Source organism: Myotis yumanensis, unplaced genomic scaffold (assembly GCF_028538775.1).
Source record: "Myotis yumanensis isolate MYYU_CA2020_CCGP unplaced genomic scaffold, mMyoYum1.0.hap1 SCAF_7, whole genome shotgun sequence".
Taxonomy (NCBI): Eukaryota; Metazoa; Chordata; class Mammalia; order Chiroptera; family Vespertilionidae; genus Myotis; species Myotis yumanensis.
Genome location: NW_027223758.1, coordinates 54,361,898 through 54,389,689, shown reverse-complemented (window position 1 = coordinate 54,389,689; position 27,792 = coordinate 54,361,898). Strand labels below are relative to the sequence as shown.

The 27,792-nt window shown below is 41.1% G+C and overlaps 1 protein-coding gene across 3 annotated transcripts; it reads right to left on the bottom strand.

Moving 5' to 3' along the window:
* Positions 1-1,363: 1,363 nt before the first annotated feature.
* On the bottom strand, positions 1,364-27,792 carry ADNP2 (ADNP homeobox 2). 3 transcript variants are annotated; one of them, XM_070420516.1, is made up of 4 exons: positions 27,648-27,792; positions 19,646-19,766; positions 8,578-8,667; positions 1,364-6,079 (listed from the first exon to the last, which is right to left on the bottom strand). In XM_070420516.1, exons 2-4 carry the CDS (start codon positions 19,751-19,753, stop codon positions 2,813-2,815), a joined length of 3,465 nt encoding a protein of 1,154 aa, XP_070276617.1. In that variant the 5' UTR covers positions 19,754-19,766; positions 27,648-27,792; the 3' UTR covers positions 1,364-2,812. The 3 variants fall into 3 exon arrangements, with proteins under 3 accessions (XP_070276617.1, XP_070276615.1, XP_070276616.1); XM_070420514.1 differs by having other exon boundaries at positions 27,652-27,727; XM_070420515.1 differs by having other exon boundaries at positions 19,712-19,766; positions 27,652-27,727.

Genomic DNA, 27,792 nt, shown 5'->3' with positions numbered 1-27,792 from the left:
CAAAACTGTAATTTAGATAACATGCTGCTTCTGCTTCTGTAAACTGCTTTTTTGCAAACCAGGTTCCTCATTCCAAACCTTGAGATGTAATCAATACCTTTGTGATCTTTGTCTATATAAGTCTGGCTTTGCCACCATCTTGTCACTATTAGATTTGGGGAATGGCCCCTCATAGTACTGGATTGCAATAAATGTGACTCTTTAATTTGACTTCTTGAGGCGTCCTTCTGTGATTCATGGGATACATTACAACACACAATCTTAGTTTATGCACAGTAAACATGTCTATGTGGTTGCTAAAGTTGGTTTATAATTTAAATATTAATAAAATTTTAGATTTTTATTGGAAAAGCTTTCCTTCTGAAAAAGACTTTTACTTTTTTTTGTTTAAAAATAAACAATTGCCCTGCCTGCATGGCTCAGTGGTTGAGCACCAACCTATGAACCAGGAGGTCACAATTCAATTCCCAGTCGGACACATGCCTGCATTGCAGGCTCTATCCCATGTGGGGCATGCAGGAAGCAGCCAATCAATGATTTTCTCTCATCATTGATGTCCTTATCTCCCCTGTCCTCTCTGAAATCAATAAAAAAAATATTTTAAAAATAAAAATAAACAATCATAGCCCTGGCTGGGTGGCTCAGCAGGTTAGAGCATCATCCTGATACACCAGGGTTGCAGATTTGATCCCGGGTCAGGGCACATATAAGAGGCTTCTCTTTTTCTCTCTCTCCCTTCCTTCCTCTTTCTCCAAAAAAATAAAAAATAAATGAACAATCATATTGCTCATGATTTTATGAGTGGGATAAAGTGGTTGGGCAAGTACTTTCTTTAAAAAGTTGTGGAAAACTAACCTCAGCTACTATTTAGCAGCAAGCATTATTTTTTCCTCTCAAAATGTGTAACTATATCATTTGTGTGGATGATGGTATTAGCATTTGTTTTCAAACTGACAATATGGTGGATTTAAAGATCCCTAGCGATACAACAGATTTTGGCCATGTGTGCTTACCTGCCTGCTCACATCTGTCCTGGTCCCTCACTGCCTTCATCAAGGCTTTTGCCCTGTGGTCCATGTTACAGAAGACACTGAAGGTGTATGCTCCCTGCAGCTTTGTGGGAGTCATACTGAGATTTGCCTGGGTCCCTCTCACTCATTCACTGTTAACAAGTGAATTGATGTGGTTTTTATTTACTAAAAAATAACATCAAATAAAGTTAAATTAATTCAGAGAAGCTAAAATAGTATGCTACATTTAACTAAATAGACTTTAAATATGTAAAGCTGATGTACCCTGGCTGGTGTTGCTTAGTGATTAGAGCGTCAGCCCAAGTACCAAGAATTAGACAGTTCTGTTTGTAGTGGTATAACAAATTTTAATTCAAAATAGACACTCTGAAAACAACAGGTAAAAAAAAAAAATAAACTTCAACAAGCTCTTTTTGAATTTATAACAGAGTACACCAATAATCACAGACCAGTTTCACAATTGCCCCCAAAATGCACATTATAGCAATTACATGCAAGTATTATATTTAAAACCCATATAGTAACATTATCTTATTTTCCAGAGACTGTCAGATCCTCTGAATACATTGGAAAGGTCCCTCTGCTGTGTGTCACCAGCAATAAATATGACTTAAGGTCCAACCTGGTTGGTCTCCATTACTGGTTCTGGTGCTTTAAGTTCTTTTATACTGTTATGTGAAAAGAAAAAGAAAAAAATAACACCCCAAGGTTTAACTGTCCAAAGAACAGTAACACAATGGAGTTCATACCCTATACCCATCCCATTAGTCAGACATTGGGCTATGGAACACCCATTTCCCTAGTATGAATACACTGACTTCTAGGAAACTGTCAAAAATTAATGGCCCAACCATGGAACTTAGCTCTTGGTCTACTGATTTCCCCTTGTCCCTGAAAACTTATATTTCAGTATCCACACTCAGGGGTAAAAATTTTATTCCTGAGTAACATGGTCCTTCCCTTTCACTGGTTTATGAACAGTTAGATTAGTAGGAGAGTGTGTGTGTATTTTCAATGTTTATTCTAAAGGCACTAAAGATTTATTGTCTTACCTTTGAATGGAAATATGACTTATCACCATATCAAAAAAAGGGGAGAAGTCTACACTGAAAAGAATTACTTTATTTGTAATAGAACTCTTATGAGCTAAAATACCAGACTTCAGGTTCAGTATATTTTTTTAACAAACAAAAACATTTGGTTTTCTATGAGTTATAATCAAAAATGGCTAAGACAAACCTTAAAAAATGTAAATGAAAACTATAATCTAATAAGCAAATATCTTACAAAAATAAATCAGCATAGTGAATGCCATGCACCCTTAGCAGCTGCACACATCACAAAGGTCTGGGCTCACTTCTCTACACATTTACGGCATCATTTGCAGCTATGTGTAAAGCTGAGAGAGATCAAAGTTTTAATTTGCAGTTAACTAATAATCTGAAATAAGGTGAAATTTCCTTAAATGAAAAAACAAACAAATGTAGATTTCAGTTTTTATCATATGATCTTGACACTACTGGAAAAAAAAAAAGGTGTGCACAAAATATGGAAAGATTTAATTTACACAACAGAGGAAAAAAACTAAAAATTGTGACAAAATCCAACTGCAGAGAACTATAACTTTAAAAGAACTATCACTTCTTCATACAAAGTCTTGCTGAGCACCTGAAATACATCTAAAGAGCAGCATAAAGACCACTGAAATTGATTAGTTCAACATACAGTGAAGAAAATAACATTTTAAAAATCTCAATTAAAAAAACTAATTTCCTAATTTTTTACAAGTTTTGTGGTTCATACTCAAAGTTCAATCTATGTTTAACATTTTTAAGTTCAGACATATCAAAGCCTAAAAGGACAGAAGGCTTGTGACTTTTTATTGCTTTCATGCAAATATATCTTCTTTTCCCAAAAAATGAAGCCACATCAATTTTCCACACCCACAAAAGTGAGGACAGCAGCTCTACTTCCTTTTTACTAGGATATGGTCTCTTGTGGAAATAATCTTTAAGAAACTGCTTTTTTTCTTCATAAGAACGGTCTTCATATTTTTTGGGATTTAATGCTAAAATCTGAAGAGCGTCATCATTAACAACAAGTGGTCCCTCCGTCCTGCTTTCATTCCTTTGTCTTTTAAGAGGAACGACACTGATTACCTTCTCTGGAGCTGGGGGCACATCGGTGTTTATGGCCAGAGGTCGTTGCTCCCCTTCCTGCTGGTCTTCTGCCCCAAAGTGGCCATCAGGCAGCTTTCTCTTTACTGAAAAGCTGGAGTCGTGCAGCACCTCACCATTGACTACAAGCAGCTCGCTGTTCTCAATGAAATTCGGCTGGACTTGCAGGTCTGAGCTGCTGTCCTTTGGAGCACTTCTGCAGCGTAGGAGGTGGATGGCAATGGCAGCCAGGGTCATGTTTCCAGTGTAAACCCCACAGCAGTGAATGCACTTGAAAGCTGGAGATTTCAAAATTGTGTGGACTGTTGGCGTGATGTGGTGCCTGTCCTTCAAATGGAGCTCATAGGCCTCAGTTGTCGCAAAGGTGCCAAAGCAAAAGGGGCAGGTCAATACCTGTTTGCTGGGTGCACCCTCCATCTGAGGCCTCACTTTAATATACACCGGCACGAGTGACTTGGAGTGTATCCCAGCCAGTATTGCCAAGTAGACTTCCCGCTCCCCCAACTCTTCCTTTGGCAACATGGTAATGAAATCAAGATGGGGAAACAGCAGGTTGCCATTGGCATCAATATCCAGTTGGAAACCTTTGTTACGGTAATCCACAGGTACCTTCTTCTTCCCCAGGTGCATGGTCCTACTGTGCTCTGAAAGATCTTTAATGTCATGGAAAGTGCGTGGGCAGAACAGGCACCCCAGGCCATGCCTCAATAGGTGATGCATGAGCTCTTCCTCTGATATTAAGCATTTACAAGAGAGACACCGAACTGTCTTCTCTCTCATCCACTTTAAAAATGGGGCACATGCAGCCAGTTTTTCTGGCTCCAGTTTTTCAGCAGATTTGGACTCACCGTGCTTATGAGCCACTTCCATATGGACCTGGTAGACATTGGAAGGGAAGAGCTCATTGCAAACTGGACATGTTTTCCATTGCTTCGCCTGTTTGAGCACTGGGCTCACCTCTGCCACAGAGGAGGAGGGCTGAATGAACACATTCGGAGCTGCATTCACCACCACTGAGGGAGAGGGCATGCCAGCCATGGGACTGGCCATCTGTGCGGCTGTGCCAGACGGTAGGAGCTGGATAGGCACCTGAGGTGGGGCAACACCTGCAACGCCTCCAGGTGGCACAGGCAAAGTGACAGATACTGGAGCAAGTGTATACGTGGGAATCCCATTCACCTGCTTTCCTGTAGGTATCAGCTGCCTAAGAATGGAGCCTGATGTCAGGAAAGTTGTGTTTTGTGAAGCACCAGGTCTAACTGGCTGATTGGCAGGTAGAATGTTGGTATTCACAGACTGATTAAGGTGCACGACCCCAGGCCTCACTGGCTGGCTCACAGGAAGAACTCCTGACATTACTGGCTGGCTGAGATGAAACACACCAGAATTCACAACCTGGTTCCCAGGGAGAATGCTTGACGAGACTGTTTGGTTGGGAGAAAGGAGCCCTGGTGGAACCACCTGGCCTGCAGGGAGAACACGCAGGGGGACCGTCTGACCAGGAGGGAGCGCCCGTGGTGGAACTGTCAGCCCAGTGGGGAGAACCCCTGACGGAGCTGTCTGGCCAATGGGGAGAACCCCAGATTGGACCATCTGGCCAGCAGGGAGAACCCCAGAAGTTGCTGTCTGTCCTGAAGGGATAACCCCAGCCGGGGTCATTTGGCCTGCAGGAAGGACACCTGATGGGACAGTCCGATTTACAGAGATCACCCCTGGAGAGACTGCTTGAAGAACCCCAGGGGTGACAGAGGGACTGACAGGAAGGACAGTGGACCCAACAGGTCTGTTTACTGAAAGAACCCCAGAACCAACTGGTCGGTTTACAGGTCCAACAGGCTGGTTAAGGGGTAAAACCCCTGGGCAGATGGTCTGGTTTATGGGGAGGATACCTGTTCCAGCAGACTTATTGACAGGTCTAACTGGCTGACTCAAGGGCAACACAGGAGGATTTGCTGACTGATGTAGTGGGACTCCGTGAGAAAGGAAGACAGGCTGTGGCCCTGAGGGTGGCACAGTGAGGCTGCTCTGGCCCCCAGGCAGGGGACTGGAGACGAGAGTCACATGGGACTGGGCGGTGGCAGGCGGAGAATGAGTGAGGCTTCCAGAAGCACCTGAGGCCACAGTCACAGGCTGGACTGAGCCCTGAACTGGCTGGACAGCAGTCTGGCTTTGACTATTTGGCGGCAAGGCAAGGTGAAAACATGATGTGGCAGGGACACCCGGAGTGCTGCTGCTTGGTGGTATGGTCATGTGTGCAGCTGGTTTGGGAGCAATATGCATTTGCTTCAAAAGTCCAGTCTTCCTAATATGTTCTGAAATCACGGACCTAAGCTTATTCTCCAAATCCCTGTGTATATCCGACGTCAAAATATGATACATTAATGCATCCTGACTGCTAGCATTGGCGTTGCACTTTTTACAGTAATACTTGTCAGAGGGTGGCATCTTCTCTGTAGAAGGGGTATCATCAGTTTTGGATTGCTCAACCATTTCCTCAGTTCGTAGACCAAAGTACGAGTTAATTAAGTAGTGAAAATGGGCTACCAGCACATGCTTCTTCATGCTGTAGTACAAAGTATTTGAAAAGTTACATTTTAAACATGTAAAACTGATGACATCACTCCTGGACGACTTAGTCTCACCTAAGATGTTCACTGTGTAACTCTGCACTTTCCGAACAGGTGCATGGAACATTTTGAAGTGCCTTCCCACCACTTTGGGCTGAGAGGTAAATACACAGTTTGGGCAAGGGATCACCAGCTCTTGATCAATTTCATCTTCGTGGTAACGATGCAAATGATTTTTTAATGAAGTAAGCAGTTTTGTAGAGTATTTACAGAGGCTACAACAGTATGGCTTTGTTCGGTATCTCTGTTAAAAGAAAAAGTCCAGCATCATTTAATAAAGATATTATATGTGAGATACACCTATAGTTCACAAGTATATGACTTTTTTGTTTTAACATGCTAGATAACTTAACACTATCACCCCTCAAAAAACAATGTGTTTTTAAATATGTATATATATATTTTATTGATTTTAGAGAGGAAGGGAGAGAGAAAGATAGAAACATCAATGATAAAAGAGAATCATTGATCAGCTGCTAAATGCACACCCCGTACCAAGGATCAAGCCCGAAACCTGGGCATGTGCCCTGACCATGAATCAAACCAGTGACCTCCTGGTTCATAGGTTGACACTCAACTGCTGAGCCATACCAGCTGGGCAAGAACAATGTGTTTTAAGCCAGGGCAAGGTTTTTCTTAAAGGGCCAAAGAGTAAATATTTTAGGCTTTGTGGGCCACCCAAGAGCTTCAGTGGCAACCACTCAGTGCTACTTGGTAAGACAAAAGCACCCACAGCTGGGGCTGGGAGTGGGGGAGGGCTAGAAGGGGGCTAATGGGGGGAAAGAAGGGGACATATGCAATACTTTCAACAATAAAGCTTTAATTTAAAAATATACCTCAAAGGGGGGAAAAAAGCACCCATAGGTGACATGAATATCCATGAGCATGGCTTTGTGCCAATAAAACTACAGACACTCATTCAAATTTCATATCATTTTCATATCACAAAACAATATTCTTTTCATTTTTTTCTTCTTAAACATTTAAAAATTTAACAACTATTCTTAGCTCATAGTTCATACAAACATATGACGTGACTAGTTTCCAAACCATCCACTAAAACCACAGATCTCATTACTTAATAAGGATACTTTGAATTAACTGCTTCATCCTATTTCTCCAATGTTGTTTTTATTTCAAATTCTAAAACCTCTGCAACTTATCTACAAATAATCTAACTTGCAAATTATGAAACCCATCATTACTATCTTTTATTTCCCGTTTCTATTCTTAGGGAAGATAAGAGCCACACTGACAGTGCTTAGCAAGTATAAGTAAACTATGTAACAAACAGTAAGTAAAGAGGGACTATGCCAAAATCACCACAAATAACCATAAGGTAAGTTTCAAGCCACAGAATATATTGCTGACAATTTGGAATTTCTCTTTAAGGCACACGAGGGGTTATTCAACAAGCTCAGGGCATAAGAACAGACACTTGAACCACCCTGGCCAACAGAGGAGTGCAATGCAATAAACTATTGGTCTGTGATGATGTAAGAGCACTGCACCCTCTGGTCTCAAGAGTCTCTAGACCAGCGGTTCTCAACCTGTGGGTCACGACCCCTTTGGGGGTCTAATGACCCTTTCACAGGGGTCACCTAAGACCATTGGAAAACACATATATAATTACATACTGTTTTTGTGATTAATCACTATGCTTTAATTATGTTCAATTTGTAACAATGAAAATACATCCTGCATATCAGATATTTACATTACGATTCATAACAGTAGCAAAATTACAGTTATGAAGTAGCAACGAAAATAATTTTATGGTTGGGGTCACCACAACATGAGGAACTGTATTAAAGGGTCGTGGCATTAGGAAGGTTGAGAACCACTGCTCTAGACCCTGGAGCTATGAACCACAGAACACCTGGCTCTCGTTCCACAAAAGAGGAGGGTGAGACCTGAACAGACTGAATGCTTCATCGAGGTCCCACCATGGGCTGTGAAGATATTGTCCCATGTGGGGACACTGATCCTTGCTACACAGTGGCCACAGTTCAGACCCACCCTTCCTAGATCTGCTCTTATAATCAGTCTTTCTCATACCACACAGTGCCCCCATTCTGTGACTATCTCTCTCCTACTCATGTGCTTGGTCCTCTTGGGTCACAGGTTAGAGAAATCACCAAACACATTCAACAACATTTTGCTACTTCTCTGCAATAAGCAAAACCCCAGATTCTGGCATTTCTGGCAGGATCTATAATAAACCCAGGGCTGAAAAACCCCATATATCTGAAATCTGGGAATACTTTACAACTGATGGTTCTGTGCTAAACAGTTTAAGTGGAGTATGACTTTGGTTTTATTAAGGGTTCATTAAAAAGGGTGTCATATATTCAATGAAATACTGTATTGAAAAACAAGATACTCAGCAAAAGTTACACTTAATGAGTCAACAAAACTCATTAACAACTGTATGTTATTATCTATTAATGTGGAATAGATCTCTGGGTTGAGAGAAAATGTCTTAACTGTGACACCAGAAATATTCGCAAAAGGAAAAAATAATAAACTAGACTTCATCGAAGTAAGCAAGCTTCTGCTCTTTGAAAGAAACTGTTTTAAAAAACGAAAAGAGAAACCATAGGCTGGGAAACAGTATTTGCAAGCCACCTCCTCCCCATTCATTCATTAGTAACCCCAGTACAAGTGACAACCCTCTAAAGTGAACTGACCCTCACCCTCAACTTTTGAGAAAACATGAAAATCAAATATAAAAATACATACCACTTTCTTTCCAGAAGGTTCCCAGAGAGAAATATCTCCCCATGATGTACTATAAAAGTACTTCTCTCCTGGGTCAAAGTCTTTAAGGTCCTTTCAAAATGGGAGAAAAAGAGAAAAATCATGCAATTTCAGCAGATAAAGAAATATTTCATTAGAAACTGATGGGATTACTTGGCACCTAAGAAATCTACTTAGGAAAGTGAAGTGAAAATGCAGACCCTGAGCAAACTGTGACAGAGCCATTAAGTATATAAAACCCAAGGATTAGGCCAGTGATGGCGAACCTTTTGAGCTCAGCGTGTCAGCATTTTGAAAAACCCTAACTTAACTCTGGTGCCGTGTGATATATAGAAATTTTTTGATATTTGCAACCATAGTAAAACAAAGACTTATATTTTTGGTATTTATTTTATATATTTAAATGCCATTTAACAAAGAAAAATCAACCAAAAAAATGAGTTTGCGTGTCATCTGACACGCGTGTCATAGGTTTGCCATCACTGGATTAGGCTGAAATAATCCAAGTTAAAATTATAGCTTCATAAGAAATAAACATATTTCCCACAAATAATTTAAAACAAAACAAAACACACACACACCAGCACACACCACCTCCCATCAGTGGTGAGTACTTTGGGGAAGAATTTCAGGGTGCTGAGAGTATAAAGTGGGAGCTTCGAGAGTGTGCGTATTAAGAGCACAGGTGTCAGCTACAAGGAGGGTGGACCATGTAGACTACAGTGTGTCGAACATGGCAGCAGGGGAGGAGACGGAAGGAGATGGTGTCACTGTGAACCTAGCAACCAGATTTTTAAAAAAATATATTTTATTGATTTTTTACAGAGAGGAAGGGAGAGGGATAGAGAGTTAGAAACATCCATGAGGGAGAAACATCCATCAGCTGCTTCCTGCACACCTCCTACTGGGGATGTTCCAGCAACCAAGGTACATGCCCTTGACCGGAATCGAACATGGGAGGCTGATGCTCTAGCCACTGAGCCAAACTGGTCAGGGCCTAGCAACCAGATTTGATGGGAGTCCAGACTGAATTCTGGTTCAAACAAACCAAGTGTAAAAAATTTGGGGGAAAACTGGAGAAATCTGAATATAAACTGGGTAATAGGTAAGACAAACAATTATTTAATGACACAGAAAGATGAAAGTCACAGAAAAAAGCAAAGTAATAAAAAAGCCTGGTAAATATGAGCTTAAATTGGTAAAGACTACACACATACACAGAGAAGGCTAAACAATCTCTGAATGGTAGAAACGTGGCATTTAAAATTTTATTTTCTAGCCAAAACCGGTTTGGCTCAGTGGGTACAGCGTCGGCCTGCGGACTGAAGGGTTCCAGGTTCGATTCTGGTCAAGGGCATGTACCTTGATTGCAGGCACATCCCCAGTGGGAGATGTGCAGGAGGCAGCTGATTGATGTTTCTCTCTCATCAATGTTTCTAGCTCTCTATCTCTCTCCCTTCCTCTCTGTAAAAAATTAATAAAATATATTAAAAATAAATAAATAAATAAATGTGACTCTTTAAAAAAAATAAAAAATAAAAAAATTAAAAAAAATTTTATTTTCTAAAAAAATAATTTCCTGTATTTTCTCTTTCACAGTTGATATCACTGTCCTTATAATAATTAAAGGTCATTTAATCCTCACCTGAGGATATTTTTTAAATTGATGTTTTAGAGAGGAAGGGATATATATATATATATATATATCCATGTGAGAGAGAAACATCAATCGCTTGCCTCCTGTACACACCCCAATCAATCATACCAGCAATTTTTTGGTGTACAGGACAATGCTCCAACCAACTGGGCCACCTGGCTAGGAGCAAATGTCTTTTTAATATATTACCAAATATTAGTTAAGCCAGAGAAAGAGCCTATATAATAAAGAGGTAATATGCAAATTGACTGTCATGCCCTCACACAAGATGGCTACCCCCATGTGGTCAGAGATGGCTGCCACAAGATGGCCAGCAGGGGAGGGCAGTTGCGGGGGCCCAGGCCTGCAGGGGAGGGCAGTTGTGGGGACTAGGCCTGCAGGGGAGGGCAGTTGGGGGTGACTGGGCCAGCAGGGGGCGATCGGGCCAGCAGGGGACCAGTTAGGCGTCGATCAGGCTGGCAGGCAGGTGAGTGGTTGGGAGTCAGCAGTCCCAGAATGTGAGAGAGATGTCCAACTACCGGTTTAGGCCTGATCCCTGGGATGGCAGTCGGACATCCCCTGATGGGTCCCGGATTGTAGAGGGTGCAGACTGGACTGAGGGGGGACCCCCCCCCCCAATGCACAAATTTCCTTCATTGGGCCTCTAGTAATTAATATAACTGCTGTATTGAATATATCTATGCTAACACATTGCTTACCAAGTCAATTCAGAACTACAGTAAAGTACACATTATTACAAGTATTTAAGTTGGAAATAATATATTGTGAGGTTTGTAACATAGAAATAAGATACATGACAACAGCACCAAGGTTGGAAGGGGAGGAAAAGCACACTGCTGTAAGGTTCTTACATCACATGTGAAGCAAATAGTATTATATTAGAAAGGCAAATGAAAGCACAGAGCTATTGAATCAATAATGGAGATGAAAATGGAATTATAAAAAATATTCAATCCAAAAGAAAGCAGAAAAGGAAAAAAAGGAACAAAGAACAGAGAGACAAGTAAAAACAAATAGCAAGATGGGAGATTTGAACCCAACCTTACTGATAATTACATTAAGTAGCAGGGGCTGTTAAACCATTTCTGTAAAGGAGCAGATAATATGAAATCTTTGTCAGCTATACAGTCTCTGACATAAGCACTCAATCTACCATTTGCACAAAAATAGCCAGAGACACTATAGAAATACTGACAAGCACGGCTATTTCCCACAAAGTTTACTTACAACACAGCCAAATTTGGCTCATATTTGCGGCCATAGTTTGCCTACCCTAGTTTAAAACACTCAAATTAAGAGACAGAGACTGTCACACTGAGTATAAAAACAAGATCCAACCCTATGCTATCTACTAAAATCTTACTTTAAATAATAAAGGCATAGACAGAATAAAAATGAAAAGATTTAAAAAGGTATATCGTGCCACCATTAATCAAAAAAGGCTGAAGGAACTACACTGATATCAAACAAAGCAGATTTTAGCACGGGAAAAAGAATGTTAACAAGGCATGTGCCCTAGCCAGTTTGGCTCAGTGGATAGAGCATCAGCCTGGACTGAAGGGTCCTGAGTTTGATTCTGGTCAAGGACACGTGCCTGGGTTGCGGGCCTGATCCCCAGTGGGGGCTGTGCAGGAGGCAACCGATCAATGAATCACTCTCATCATTGATGTTTCTATCTCTTTCTCCCTCTCCCTTCCTCTCTGAAATCAATTAAAAACAAACAAACATGGATAGAAAGTCATTTCATGATGATAGTGGGATCTATTCTTCAAAAGAACCCAACAATCCTAAATGTGTATGCACTTTAAAGAGTTTCAAAGTACATGAAGCAAAACTGATTGACCTGAAAAGGGAAAAAATTAAATCCAAAATTATAGCTGGAGACTTCATCACTGCTCTCTCAATAACTGATAGAACAAGCCCACAAAATCAGAAAGGACAGAGTTCGACTGCTCGACTGCTCACTATGACGTGCACTGACCACCAGGGGGTGGTGAGGAACATGGCAGGCATCAGAGATGCACTGCAACCTCTGGCTGGTTACCTGGGGGGGGGGGGTGACGGGGACGGAGGTACGATAAGAAGAATGAAAGCCACTAACAACTTCACAAAATGACATTTATAGAACTCTCCACCAACAACAAAATGCACATTCTTTTCAAATACACATGATACATTTCCAAAGATAGGTCTCATGCTGAGCTATAAAATAAATCTCAATATATTTAAAAGGACTGAAATAATTATAAAGTACAATCTCTGATCAGAGCAAAATTAAATAAATCTGTAACAAAAGATATCTAGCCCAGCTAGTGTGGCTCAGTGGTTGAGCATCAACCCATGAACCAGGAGATCATAGTTCGATTCCAGGTCAGGCACATGCCCAAGTTGAGGGTTCAATCTCCAGTAGAGGGCATGTAGGAGGCAGCCAATCAATGATTCTCTGTCATCATTTATGTTTCTATCCCTCTGTCCCTCTTCCTTCCTCTCTTTGAAATCAATAAAAACATATTTTTAAAAAATGGTATCTAGAGAAAATCCAAAATTTCTAGAAATTAAACACATTTCTAAGTATTCCATGGATCAAAGAAGAAATCACAAGGAAAATTAGAAAATATTTTAAACTGAATGAAAATGGAAACAATGAAACAGATGTGTAGGATGGAGCTAAAACAGAGCTTCAGGAGAATTTGTGACACTACTTAAGAAAATGAACTAAATAAACAAACAAGAATGATCTACACTGCCACCTTAAGAAATCAAATTTTAAAACTTCATAAATAAACCCTAAACAGAAAAATCCTATATAATAAAAACCTAATATGCAAATTGTCCCTTCGGGTGGTCATTCAACTGCTCGCTATAATGTGCGCTAACCACCAGGTGGTGGCGCGGAACATGGCAGGCGTCAGAGATGTGCTACAACCTCTCACAGGTTACCTGGGGGTGGAGGTGACGGGGACAAAGGTATGGTAAGAATGCAGGTTGTCTGCCGAGCTCGCTCTCACTCCCCCTGCTACCCTTCCCCGGGACGCCAGGGCTCAGGTGGCGGAAGCCCGTGAGGAGCCTGCATCACACCCATGAGGCATCTTCTGGGTGAGCTGGGCCAAGCTGGTAGGACTGCAGGGGCCGGTTGGGCTCCCCATGAGTTTGCACAGGAGCCAGTCTGCAAGGCCGGCTGGGAGAGAGCATGCTGACCACCGGGCTTCAGTGTGGCACCGCTGGGTGGCCCAGAGGCTCACGCTGTGCCCTGGCCCACAGCGTCCTACCGCGCTCACTGCATCTCTGAATGGGGACTCAGGCGAAGGGGGGCGTGTGGGGGCCAAGGAGCCCAGGTGCTGCCTAGGACCCAGAGGTCAGCTGGGACCTGCCCTTCCACGCCAGACGCTTGCACTTTGATTGCCGGCCAGGCCTAGGGACCGCACCCATGCACAAATTTCATGCACTGGGCCTCTAGTGGAAAACATAAAAAGCATAAATAAATAGAACAGAAAACAGACAATAAAAATCAAGGAAACCAAAACCTGTTTCTTTGAAAAGATCAGTAAAATTGATAAACTTCTGTTCAGATTGAACAAGAAAAAAAAGAAAAGACTCGAATTACCAATATCAAAATAAAAGAGGGAACATCACTAAGACTCCTATAAGTAAGGAAATAACAACTTTATGCCAATAAAGTTGTAATGAACAAATTCTTAAAAGAACATAAACTATCAAAGTTCACTCAAGCAAAACAACCTGGTAGCCTGAGATCTAGGGAAGAAACTGAATTCAGTTAAAAACCCTACGAAGAAAACTCCAACTCTAGATGAGATACTACAGAAAATGAAAACTTCAGTACATACCCTTCATGAACATAGATATAAAAATCCTTACCCAAAATTTTGCAAACCAATCCAATATGTGAAAAGGACCAAGTGTAATTTTTTAAAAATATGTATTTTATTGATTTTTTACAGAGAGGAAGGGAGAGCGATAGAGTTAGAAACATTGATGAGAGAGAAGCATCGATCAGGTGCCTCCTGCACACTCCCCACTGGGGATGTGCCTGCAACCAAGGTACATGCCCTTGACCAGAATCAAACCTGGGACCCTTCAGTCCCCAGGTCGACGCTCTATCCAGTGAGCCAAACTGGCTAGGGCAGGACCAAGTGGAATTTATCTCAGGGATATGATTGGCTTAAGCGGTGTGTTTTTTATTTTAAAAAAAAATTTTTATATATATATATATATATATATATATATATATATATATATCACCATATTAGAGTAAAAAAGAGAAAAAAATTATCTTAATAGATGCAGAAAAATCACTTGACCAAATTCAATATCCAGTCATAATTTTTGCTTTCAACAAAGAATAAGGAACTTCCTCCCCAGAAAAAGGGATCTACAAAAGAGCCCAGCTAACCATCACACTGTATCATGCATGAGAAACTGAAACCCTCACACACTGTTAACAGAGTACACAATCACACAATTGGTTTGGATAAAGAACTAGCTGCTTCCTAAAAACTAAATATACAATCTTATACTTCCACATCTAGATAATTTTCCCAGAGAAATCAAGACATCTCCACAAAAATATTTTTTTCCCAAATATATTTTATTGATTTTTTACAGAGAGGAAGGGAGAGGGATAGAGAGTTAGAAACATCGATGAAAGAGAAACTTCGATCAGCTGCCTCCTGCACACCCCCTACTGGGGATGTGTATGCAACCAGAGTACATGCCCTTGACGGGAATCGAACCTGGGACCCTTCAGTCCGCAGGCTGACGCTCTACCCACTGAGCCAAACCCGTTAGGGCACCACAAAAATATTTTCAAAAGAATATTCATCGCCCTGGCCTAGCTGGTTTGGCTCAGTTGGCCCTTGGACTGAAGGGTCTCAGGTTCGATTCCAGTCATGGGCATGTACTTTGGTTGCACGTTTAATCCCCAGCCCTGGTCAGAATGCATGCAGGAGGCAACCAATCGATATAATGTGGTTTCTCTCGTATTAATGTTTCTCTCTCTCTGTCTCTCCCTCTTCCTTTAACTCTCTCTAAAAAAAAAAAAAAAAAAAAAAGAATCAATGGAAAAATATCCTCGAGTGAGGATTGAAAAATAATAAATTTAAAAATATATATATTCATCGCTAACCGGTTTGGCTCGGTGGATAGAGCATCAGCCTGCAGACTCAGGGGTCCCAGGTTCAATTCCGGTCAAGGGCATGTACCTTGGTTGCGGGCACATCCCCAGTGGGGATTGTGTGGGAGGCTGCTGATCCGTGTTTCTCTCTCATAGATGTTTCTAACTCTCTATCCCTCTCCCTTCTTCTCTGTAAAAAATCAATAAAATATATTTTAAAATATATATATGTGTGTGTGTGTGCATATATATATATATATATATATGCATTCATAAGAAGAATCTTATTCATAATAACCAAAACCTGTAACAGCCTAAGTGTCCCACGACCAGGAAAAAGATCTACAAACTAGTCATTCATGCTGTTGAATACTACTTGGTAACAAAAAGGACCAATCATACATACCACCACTGAGAAGACTCTTCCATGGAAGTACGTATTATTTCTTTCACATAAAATTGCACAATAGGCAAATCTAATCTACAGTGAAAATTTTCAGAATAGTGGTAGCCAGTGGGGTGGGGGCAGGAAATGACTAGAAAAGGGATTGAGGAATCGTTCTGGAGTGATGGACTTGTTCTAGGTCTTCACAGAGACTTGCATAACATTAGTAAAAGCATGTTAAAAACCATCATTAGAGGCTCTGAAGGTGCATTTCACAGCATATAAAGTCCCCTCCCCAAAACTGTAAACAAAGACTAAACTCTGGATAGTGACACATATGCTGAAAGAATTTAAGGGTGAAGTGTACTAATACCTGCAACTTTCTTTGAAATGCATAAAAAAAGTAAAAAATGTTACAGCTCTGACCAGTGTGGCTCATTTGCTTGGGTGTCATCCCATGTACCAGAACATGCATGGGTTGTGGGCGCAATCCCTATAGGGGGCTGCAAAAGGCAGCCAATTAATGTTTTGCACCCACATAAATGTTTCTCTCTCTCTCAAAATTCATTTTAAAACAAAAAGAACAGTGGGTGAAGACAGATACATATATGTTAATTTTGTAGAATTTCAGTGGTAGGTAGATGGGTTTTCACTGTATAATCCTTTCAAGATTTTTGTAGGGTTAAATTTTTCAAAAGAAAACATTGGGAAGAGAAGTAGGAACAGTAATATTATATCACAGGAGAAGAGGAAGAAGAGTTTAAAGGAAGAAGTGCTTTCCAGAATGTCAGAAGTGGCAAAAAAAGAGCTAGAAAGAAACAATTTAAAAAATTAGAAAATAAATGAAAGGTATTAATAATATTTCAATATATTTTTGTAGATAAGATTTAAAAACAGAATAATAAACATTTCAAAATCTACTTATACATATATAGGTTTCCAAAGATTGCTACAGGAATGGCTTCAGCTATAGGTCTCCAAAGATTACTCTAAGAGCTTTCCGTACATCATCAATTGAAATTTTCTCAGTCTATACACATACACTTGTGTTCTTAGCTTGCTGTTTTTACACTCTGCAAATATTAGTTAAATTCAAATACTTACCTATTATTAATAGACTATGTGTACACTATCTACCTTCTCAATCTTGCATCCAAATAATTACCCTGCTATCTTCCTCATGAAAGCCATATTTTAACACTGCTCCTGGGAAATTGGATCTACGTAAGAGGTTCCACTTCAGTATCTCTCTCATCCTTTTATTTCCAAATTAAGAGGCCTGGTGCATGGATTTGTCCACCGGTGGAGTCCCTCGGCCTGGCCTGTGCCTTCTTGCTATCTGAGACCCCGTGGGGGATGTTGGACTGTCGGTTTCGGCCCGGTCCCTGCAGGCCAGGCCAAGGGACCCCACCATTGCATGAACCCCGCCTCTAGTATGCATATACGATCTTTGGTTAATCTCTTCCTGCCCCCACCCCCCAGACCCTTCCCTCTGAGATTCATCAGTCTGTTCCATGTTTCCATGCCTTTGTGCTCAGCGTCTGCCCTCTGGTGGTCAGTGCGCATCATAGATACCAATTGAACAGTCAAATGGTAGCTTAGACTTTTATAAATATAGATGGACTTTCAGTTAGGAAATTATCAAAAGTAGTTCTCTACTAGAGTTTTACTTTCATTGATTCATTTAAAAAATGTTTGTTAAATAAAATGTTTCTGTTAAGCTTCGGTATGCCAGACACAATTCTGATCAAAGGTAGTACAGTAGATAACAAAACAATGAGGTCCTTGTCTTCTTATATTCAAATGTAGGAGACAAATAATAAGTAATTTTAGATACTTGAGAGCTTTGAAGAAAAATAGAGCAGGTAAGAGAACAGAATACAGTGGGAGAGGGCAGTATCTTAGAGGGAAGAGCTCTCTGGGGTGGTAATGTTTAAGCAGAGAACTCTCTGGGGTCCTTATAGAATTAACATTTGTCTACTGACCATTAATGAGAATCCTGGTAATTATTAGTCTTTCAGTATCAGACTGCCTTTTTAATAAATAAAATCAATCTGGTTGAAAGTCTGAGATTTGAAAATTAAGAAGCTGAACTCTTCACAGGCCAATAATACTTTGAATTAAGTTAACTTTAAAAACTTCTAAGCAGACAGGGTCCCTATTTCTATAGTTATGAATAAAAGATGCACAGAATTATCAATGGCTATAGGCTACACAGCATGCCTTATTTAACAATTTTTATTTCTTTACTAGATGTGCCAGCCATATATTCTCAAGTTACAAGAAAGGATAAAATTATAATAGAACACAACTTATCAGTAGATTGTGACTGCCACCTTAATTTTTAAACTTTTGTAAGACTAAATATATTAAGTTCACAAATCAAAAAAACAACACCCGATCATATCATGTATGTATCCCCATTTTTGTTTCTCTAACAATCCTGAGAAATTAAATTAGGGTCTCCTTATGCTAAAATAATAAATAATTCAACACATTCTCCTCAAAGATCAAAAACAAATACACAGTTAACCCTTGACAACCCGGAGGTTAGTGGTCCTGACCCCCCTCTCCATCCCTCTGACCACAGCAAAAAATCCACATTTTAACTTTCAATGCCCCAAAAGCATAGTTGTCCCTGGGCACCTACAGGGGATCGGTTCCAGGACCCCCTACAAATACCAAAATCTGGGGATGCTCAAGTCCCCTCTATAGTACGGCCTAGATCAATGCACACAGTTGGTTCCCTGCATCCATGATTCCCAACCACAGATCAGAAATACTGTTTTTGATCTGCAGTTGGTTGAACCTGTAGATGTGAAACCCAAAGGGCTGACTATATATATATTGGAAAAAACTGTGTACCAGTGGACCTGTGAAGTTCAAATCCCTGTTGTTCAAGGGTCAACAGTATTTTAAAACTAGTGACTATATATAGCTTACATACTCAGTGTCTGAATGCTTTTATGCTTTATTTCGGGTATCTGAAAATGTCCTTTGTATACAGTAAATGCGGGTACAATGTTCAAAGTAAAACTCTAATAAAGCAAATTAAAAATGCAAGCGCCTTGGCTGGTGTGGCTGTGATCAGAGCGTCAACCAGTGCACCAAATGGGCACGGATTCAATTCCCAGTCAAGGACAGGTACCTGGGTTGCAGGTTTGATCCCCTCATATCCATGTTTGTCAGTCTCTCTCTCTCTCTCTCTCCCCTACCCTCCCACTCTCTCTAAAAAAAATCAATGGAAAAAATATATCCTCAAGTGAGAATTAGCAACAACAACAAAGCACACCGAACTTGCAATAAAAAAACACAAAACTTAATGACCATAAAAAGCCCCTCATAAAAGTCACTTTAAAAACGTGTCTGCTGCCCTAACCAGTTTGGCACAGTGGATAGAGCATCGGCCTGCAGATTCAAGAGTCCCAGGTTTGATTCCGGTCAAGGGCATGTACCTTAGTTTCGGGCACATACCCAGTAGGGAGTGTGCAGGAGGCAGCTGATCGATGCTTCTCTCTCATCGATGTTTCTAACTCTCTATCCCTCTCCCTTCCTCTCTGTAAAAAATCAATAATATATTTTTAAAAAGCAAAAAAACTTGTCTGCTGCCCTAGCTGGTTTTGCTCAGTGGATAGAGCATCGGCCTGCAGAATGAAAGGTCCCAGGTTCAGTTCCAGTCAAGGGTACATGCCTGGGTTGCCGGCTCAATCCCCAGTAGGGCACGTGCAGGAGGCAGCCAATAAATGATTCTCTCTCATCACTGATGTGTCTATCTCTCTCTCTCCCTCTCCCTTCTGCTCTGAAATCAATAAAAATATATTTAAAAAAACAAACAAACTTGTCTGCTCTTAATCTGTTACTGATGTCGTCCTCTTACCTTCAGCAACTCCTTGCAGCTGTCAAGCCCAATATCCATAAGAATCCCTTTCACCTTTTTTCGTACCTTCCTGATGTTGTCAAGATTTTCCACAGGAATTTGAAACATTTTTGGAATTTTCCTTAGAAAGAAAGAAAACAAAACTGTAATAAGTAACAGGGTTGGTAAAACACTGAGAGTAATTTTCAACAAATCATGCTGGGACAACTAGTTATCCACATACAAAAGAATGAAGTTGTACTTTAAAAAAATTTTTTTTATATATATTTTTATTGATTTCAGAAAGGGAGAGGGAAAGATAGAAACATCAATGATGAGAGAGAATCACTGATAGACTGCCCCCTGCACGGCCCTACTGGGGATCGAGCCCACAACTCAGGCATGTACCCTTCACCAGAATCGAACCTGGGACCTTTTAGTCTGCAGGCTGATGCTCTACCCACTGAGCAAAACTGGCTAGGGCTGAAGTTGCACTTTTTGCTCACATCATACACAAAAATCAACTCAAAGTGGGTCATACACCTCCACCTAAGAATTAAAATTTTTTAAACTGTCAGAAATAAACAAGCTGAAATCTTCATGACCATGGATTTGGCAATGGATTCTTAGATATGACACCAAAAAGCAACAAAAGAAAAACTAGGTAAGTTGGACTTCATGAAAATTTAAAACTTTGGTGCTTCAGCCCTGCTAGTAAGGCTCCATGGTTGAGTGTCAACTTATGAACCAGGAGGTCATGGTTCGATTCCCCGTCAGGACACATGGCCAGGTTCAGACTCAATCCCCAGTAGGGGGCATGCAGGAGGCAGCCAATCAATCAAGGATTCTCTGATCATTTATGTTTCTGTCTCTCCCTCTCCCTTTCTCTTCTCTCTGAAATCAATTTTAAAAATAAATAAATAAATAAATGAATGAATAAAACAATTTGTGCTTCAAAGGAAACCACGCAAAAAGCAAATCCACAAAATGGGAGAAATTTTTGCAAATCGTATTTCTGATAAGGAACTTATACCCAGACTATAAAAAGAACTCTGGCCCTAACCGGTTTGGCTCAGTGGCTAGAGCATCGGCTTGCAGACTGAAAAAGAACTCTAATAACTCAATAATTAAGCCAATATCCGAACTTAAAAATGGGCAACGGATCCAAAGAAGTAGCTACTATACAAATGGCTGTTAAGCACATGGAAAGATGCTGAACAATAGCCATGTGGAAATGCAAATGGAACCACGAGATACTTCTTTATACCATTAGGATGGCTGTAATTTTGAAAAAAGAAAAGAACAAGTGTTGGCAAGGATGTAAGGAAACTGATCTCTACTACATCACTGGCAATAAAACGGTACAGCCAGTTTGGAGGACAGTCTGGCAGTTCCTCAAAGGATTAAATACACAAGCACCATATGAGCCCGAAATTCCACCAAAGAGAAATAAAAAACATGTATCCAAACAAAAACTATAAGAATCTTTACAGTAGCACTATTCTTAATAACCAAACATCAACTGGTGAATGGACAAAAAAAAAAATGTGGTGCATTCATAAAATGGAATATTATTTGGCCCTAAAAGAAATGAACCACACACACAATCTACAATACGGATGAGCCTTGGGGAACATGACGCTCAGTGATAGAAGCCAGACACAAAGGATCAAGTGATCTGATTCCATTCCATGAAGTGTTTAGATCAGACAAATTACATATACAAGCAGAAGGTACACCATTACTTGCCTTGAAGGCTGAGGAGAACTGGGAGATGATGGCTAAGGGGAACAGTTTCTTTTTGGAATAATAGTGTCCTAAAACTGACTGTGGTTATAGCTGCAAATATACTAAAAGCCAGTGAACTGTACACTTTAAATAGGTGAATTGTATGGTATGTAAATTACATGTCAATAAATCTGTTTTTAAAATATCTGAAAAGGCATAAAATTAAAACAACCCCTTGATACTTGACTGGAAAAGAAGGCACAGGTGTGACCTTAACTGCTTTTAATATATACATAGATAAAAATAAATGTATGTACATGCCATGGCTCTGCCCACTAAAAGAGCCTAGAAGCAGTTACCCAGCCTAGTAGCAGTTTGAGCACTCCTAGGATCCAAATCTTAATTTCTAAATACCACTTTCCATTAAAAGGAACCAGGGCTCCTTGTGAAAATGGCTGATTCGAGGGCTGAAACATGGAAAAGACAAGATGCTCCCAGAACATCTTGTGCCAGAAAATAAGGAAGTTGGTCAAAGAATGGTGAGACATATCAAAAGGATTCAAAAGAAGCCAGCCTGAAGAAGTTCTCACAAGCAAAATATGGGACAATTTGGGCATCAAATAAATAATGATAGTAACAGATTATAGCCAGTGCACTAAGTTTTCCAAAGATAATGAAACAGTATCTTCTATCCCACGTGCTCTTCTTCAAATATCACTTTGATACTCCTTCCAAAAAGTAAGGGCATCTATGCCCCCACCCCATGAACCTGGGCAGAACTTTATGGCTGCCTTACCTAATAAAGAATGGCAGAATTAATGCCATGTGACTCCAAGGCTACACCATAAAAATGCCACACTGCTGCCTATTCTCTGGGGACCATCATGCTGGAATCCACACACAATGTTGTGAGGAAGCTAAACTAGCCCAATGGAGACTACATGGAGATGTTCCACATCAGCCACTATATGTGCGAGTGAAGATGCTGCTAAGACCCCTGTCAAGTCAACCCCCACCTTTGAGTCTTCCCAGACTGAGACCCCGACATTGTGGAACAGAAACAAGCCATTTACCCTACACTCCTGCCTGAACTCCTGATCCAAAGAATTATTGAGGTTTTTAAATAAAATGTTTTATTCTACCAAGTTTTGGGGTGGTTTGGTATACAGCAATAACTAAAATATAACCCACTAGAACAGTGGTTCCCAACCTTCCTAATGCCACGACCCTTTAATACAGTTCCTCATGTTGTGGTGACCCCCAGCCATAAAATTACTTTTGTTGCTACTTCATAACTGTAATTTTGCTACTGTTATGAATGTAAATATCGGATATGTAGGATGTATTTAGGCGACCCCTGTGAAAGGGTCGTTCAACCCCCAAAAGGGTCACGACCCACAGGTTGAGAACCGCTGCACTAGAATATAAACTTAATTCCATGGTGTTATAATTAAATAAATTGAAAGCTTGATGAGAAATGGAATATTTACATGGTTTCCAAGCACCTACTCACAAAATACTTAATAATCAAGAAAAAAGAGTAATTCACAGAAGTCTGGCAAACAAGCCCAAATTAAGAGACATTGTAAAAAACAACTAACTTATAATATTCAAAAGTGTCCAGATCATACAAGATAACACTATTCATAGTAGCCAAAATGTGGAAACAATTCACATGTCCATCAGATGGCCAATGGATAAACAAATGTGGTATATCCATACAGCAAAATACTAATTTGGCAATGTAAAGCACTAGGTACTAATACATGCTATAACACAAATGAATCTTAAAAGCATAATACTAAGTGAAAGAGGATGGATACGGAAGTCCTCTTATTGTCTGATTCCACTTATAGGAAACATCAAAAAAAGACAAATCTACAGAGATGAAGGGTAGCTTAGTGGTTGGCCAGGGTGGGAAGAGGTACTGACTGCAAACAGATAGGTTTGTGGTTGGTGGATGCTGGAAATGTTCTACTATTAAATTGTGGTGATGGTTGTACAACTCTGTGAATGTATTTAAAAAAACAATGAATTATACACTTAAAAAGATCATAGAAGGAAAAACTAAGGAACTGTTCCAGATCAAAAGAAACAAAATAACTAAATATACTGTGCAATTCTATCTAGATTCTTTTACTGTAAATATTATTGGAACTGGCAAAACTTCAATGGTGATAATGTATTGATTTCCTGATTTGATGGTTGTGTTCTGGATATGTAGGAGAATGTTCTTATTTGTAGGTAAAAGACAGTATTTGGGGTAATGTGGCATCTTGTTTGGCAACCTACTTTCAAATGAGGGGGGGCAATATTAAAGATTGATAATATCCACTAGTAATGGAGATAAGTAGAAAAATTGTAAGTTCTACATGTTTAGAGAGCAATTTGGCAGTATCTCCCAAGATTTTAAATGGCAATTTCCATGAGTCAGCAATTCCACCATGCACCCCTCCTAGGAATCCCCAGAGGAACAAGTTTATACATCTCTCATTGCATTCATCTCACTATGTGGTAATTATCTATTTATGTATCTATTTTCCCTATTAGACTAAGCTTCAGGGCAGGAATCATGTTTTATTTGCATGGCTGGGCCTTTCACAGAGCATAATACATAGCAAATGTTTATAACAAATTAACAAAAAGGGTAATATAAAACATTAAGAGTCATGAGACATGTGGAAAGGGCTATGGAGGTTCAAAATGGAATGGCTATGGTAGGTTGCAGAGGTGGAGCCCAAGATGTTCCAGGTGAACACATCAGCATCAAAAATGACTGAGGTAAAGGAGGAAAAGTCTGAATATATTTGGCAAAAGGTAATTAAGCCAATGCTGATCAATGTCTCTCTCATCATTGATGTCTCTCTCTCTCTCTCTCTCTCTCTCTCTCAGAAATCAATAAAAACATAAAAAAAAGGAAATACACTGAATTGGGTTCCAGCCTTCAACAGCATCATCTAACAGAGGAGCTGTCAAGAACCTCATGATGGCTTTCTTTAAAAAGTATGTACAAGGTGACTTTCCAGCCCAGACTGTCTTCTTTAGCCAGAGAAGGCTCAACAAAAATTTCTCTCAGATGCTTTCTACTCAGACTTGCTTTTATTTACTCCTTAAAGTTCCACTGTCCTCTGTATGCTAAGGAAGTTGTTTGTTGCTTGCAAATAAGTCTGGCCTTATCTAGCAAGCACTAATCTTATTACAGGATTCTGAGAAGCATGGAGAACAGGGATTGGTGGACTTGCCTGAGCAGCAGTTTTGGGACAGGCTGATTTCATAGGCTGGTTCCTGGGGTCCGTTGAAGAATGGCTGACTCAGGAAGAGGATACTGAAATGAAGTTGCGATTGAGCAAGTTTTAAACAGATTCTTTTTTTAAAAAAAATATATTTTATTGATTTTTTACAGAGAGAAAGGGAGAGAGATAGAGAGTTAGAAACATTGATGAGAGAGAAACATCGATCAGCTGCCTCCTGCACACCCCCTAGTGGGGATGTGCCTGCAACCAAGGTACATGCCCTTGACCAGAATCGAACCCGGGACCCTTCAGTCCGCAGGCCGATGCTCTATCCTCTGAGCCAAACCGGTTAGAGCTAAACAGATTCTATAGTAACCCATTCAAGGCTTAAGAACAAGGCTAGGAATTGTCAGTCTTCTGTTTTAAATTTGGAGACTAGTCCCAGCCAGTGTGGCTCAGTGGCTGAACATCAACCTATGAACCAAGAGGTCATGGTTTGATTCCTGGTCAGGGCACATGCCCAGGTTTTGGGCTCAATCCCCAGTAGGAGGCATGCAGGAACAGCTGATCAATGATTCTTTCTCATCACTGATGTTTCTACCTCTCTCTCCCTTCCTCTCTGAAATCAATAAAAGTATATATATATTCACAGAGGTTCATCTACTGTTAATGTTTTAAAAAAATTTGAATAGTTAATTTTTAAAATATATATTTTTATTTCAAAGAGGAAAGGAGAGGGAGAGAAAATCAACGATGAGAGAGAATCATTGATTGGCTGCCCCCTGCACATCCCCCACTGGGGATTGGGGCAACCTGGGTATGTGCCGACCACACCAGCTTGAGACCTAATAGAAAGTGCCCCCATTCCCTCATCATTGTTATTGTGATTTCCCCCAAAACAAGCATTAAAAAAAACTTTCCCTTTTTAGCAGTTTGCTAGCTGTTTAAGGATAACAAAAAACATAGGTAAATTATAAAAGTTTCATAACCTTTCAAGAGCCCTGGTCTACTGCTGCCAATCACTTTGGGGAAAAGAAGCCGAGTTTTACCATAATTTTTCATTCCAAAATACTATACATTTTATCCATTCCTAGATGCAAGATTCCATACAAAATGCCTAGTGGATTAACGAGGAAAGAAACTGTTTTCATATTTATAGATCCTCTAATGATGCTGTTCTCTGTATATTCTTTGTACTGTTAAATCTGTACATCTGTAAAAAAAAAATGTGTATTAGGAAACCACAGGCTAATGCAGCTGCACTAATCTACCTATTTCAGTTCATACTAAATTAATTTTAATTTCACAGTGTAGTAGACATGGACCTACCAAAAAGTCCACTGATATGTACCAGAAACTGTTATTTCCCAAAAAGGCACTTAAAGGGTTTTCCTTTGTTGTTTGGTATCATGACCATTTAAAAATACGTCATTAGGTAAAAAAATAAAACACTCTAAAACATAAAGTCAATCAGATAATAAATACCTTTTAAGCGACAGAACTTTCGTTTGAGTTCCTGTGAAATCTAACTTCTAAAAGAATTTCACTTGAGAGACAACACAGCACAAGGATCTCACCAGCAAGGATTCTGGAGCCATTTTGCTCCAGTTCCCATCAACTCCACAGTTTACTAATTGTGCAATCTTTTGCAAATTAATCCCTGGGCCTCAGTTGCCTACCTGTGAAACAGGGAAAGTACAACCTACTCCATGAAGTAGTTGTGAGGATGAGTTAACACAAGAAAAGCACTTAGAATATCTGCATTGAGTCTGCTATGAATCTAATTCTAAAAATCGAAATGAAATGTCACAAGCATTGGAATAAGGGGCTTTAAGAAAAAGCCCCAAAACATATGCCCTAGCCGGTTTGGCTCAGAGGATGGAGTGTCCGCCTGCAGCCTGAAGGGTCTGTGATTGGTTCGTCAAGGGCAAGTACTTCCGCTGGGGGCTTGATGCAGCCCCAGCCAGGGCAGCAACCAATTGATGTTTCTCCCTCTCTCCCCCTCCTTCCCACGCTCCCTAAAATCAATGGAAAAATATCCTCATCCTCGGTGAGGATTAACAAAACCAAGAACACAGGCTCCACAAGGTCCCCGCTCCAAACGAAATAAAGTTTGATCACTATTTGGCCGACTCTCCAGGAGCAGCTCTAAGTTGATCCGTTACTTGACTCCAACCAGAGATGAACACGCACTTCCCACGACCCTGCTTTCAGGTGAGCTTCTCCCTCCCACAAGCGCTCTCCACACCGACGCCGACCTGGACTCCAAGCCCTCCTTTTTGATAAAACCTGCACACCTTCGCATCACAGCGAGTTTTAACAGCATTCAGGCAAGTCTCTCATTCAAATGCAAAAAAAGTAGTTAAAATATGTAATAATTTCCCATTATGCAACTGGGCACGATTCGAACTGGCAGTTAAAATCTCGGACATCCCCAAGCCAAATGTTAGCAGAAATTTTGCAAACAATCTACGTCAACGCAGACGGCACCGGCATATGAAAAGTTAAAATTTTAATGTGAACACCTGCATATAAATCATCAATATTCACACCAAACGCTCAAGGGTGAAGGAACAGGGATTCGCCGTCGGCTGTTGTTCACACAGTCCTTTTCTTCTGGGTGGAAATACCACGGGGCAGACTTAGGAGTGACCGCGTCTTCATGGCCCACTTTCGCGGTCACTCAGGGCTGGTCCCGGGACAGCTTGAGGAACCGGGACTGCGCGGGGTGCGCTGTGCAGGGGCCGCCCCGCTCTCCCTTCTCCGTCCCCCACGTCCCCCACCCCCGCCCACTGTCCCCCAGTCCCAGCCCTTCGTCTCCCGCCCTGGCCTCGCGGCCCGCTCTCCTCCCCTCCCGGCCCCGCCCCGCCCCGCGGCGACCACCCCGGTCCCACGTGACACGGAGGGACGACCGGCACCGTTCGGGCCGCGAACCCGCTGCTCGAAGAACGCCGCGGGATTCGTGAGGCGGCCGCGGGTGTGGGCGGAACGGGGCGGAGCCGCCGTCGGGACTTCGCGGGCCCGGTCGGGGGCGTCGTCGCGGGGCCAGGCCGGGGGCGTACCTACCGCTGGGCGCCCGGAGCGCCGCCGCGTCCGCTGCCGCCTCTCGCCGCGCCCCGCCCCGCCGGGGCCCACGCCCGCCTTCGCCCCGCGCGGCGGGACCCCCGCCTCGGCGCGCGCCCACTCCCGCGCGACTCTGTCCCCTCC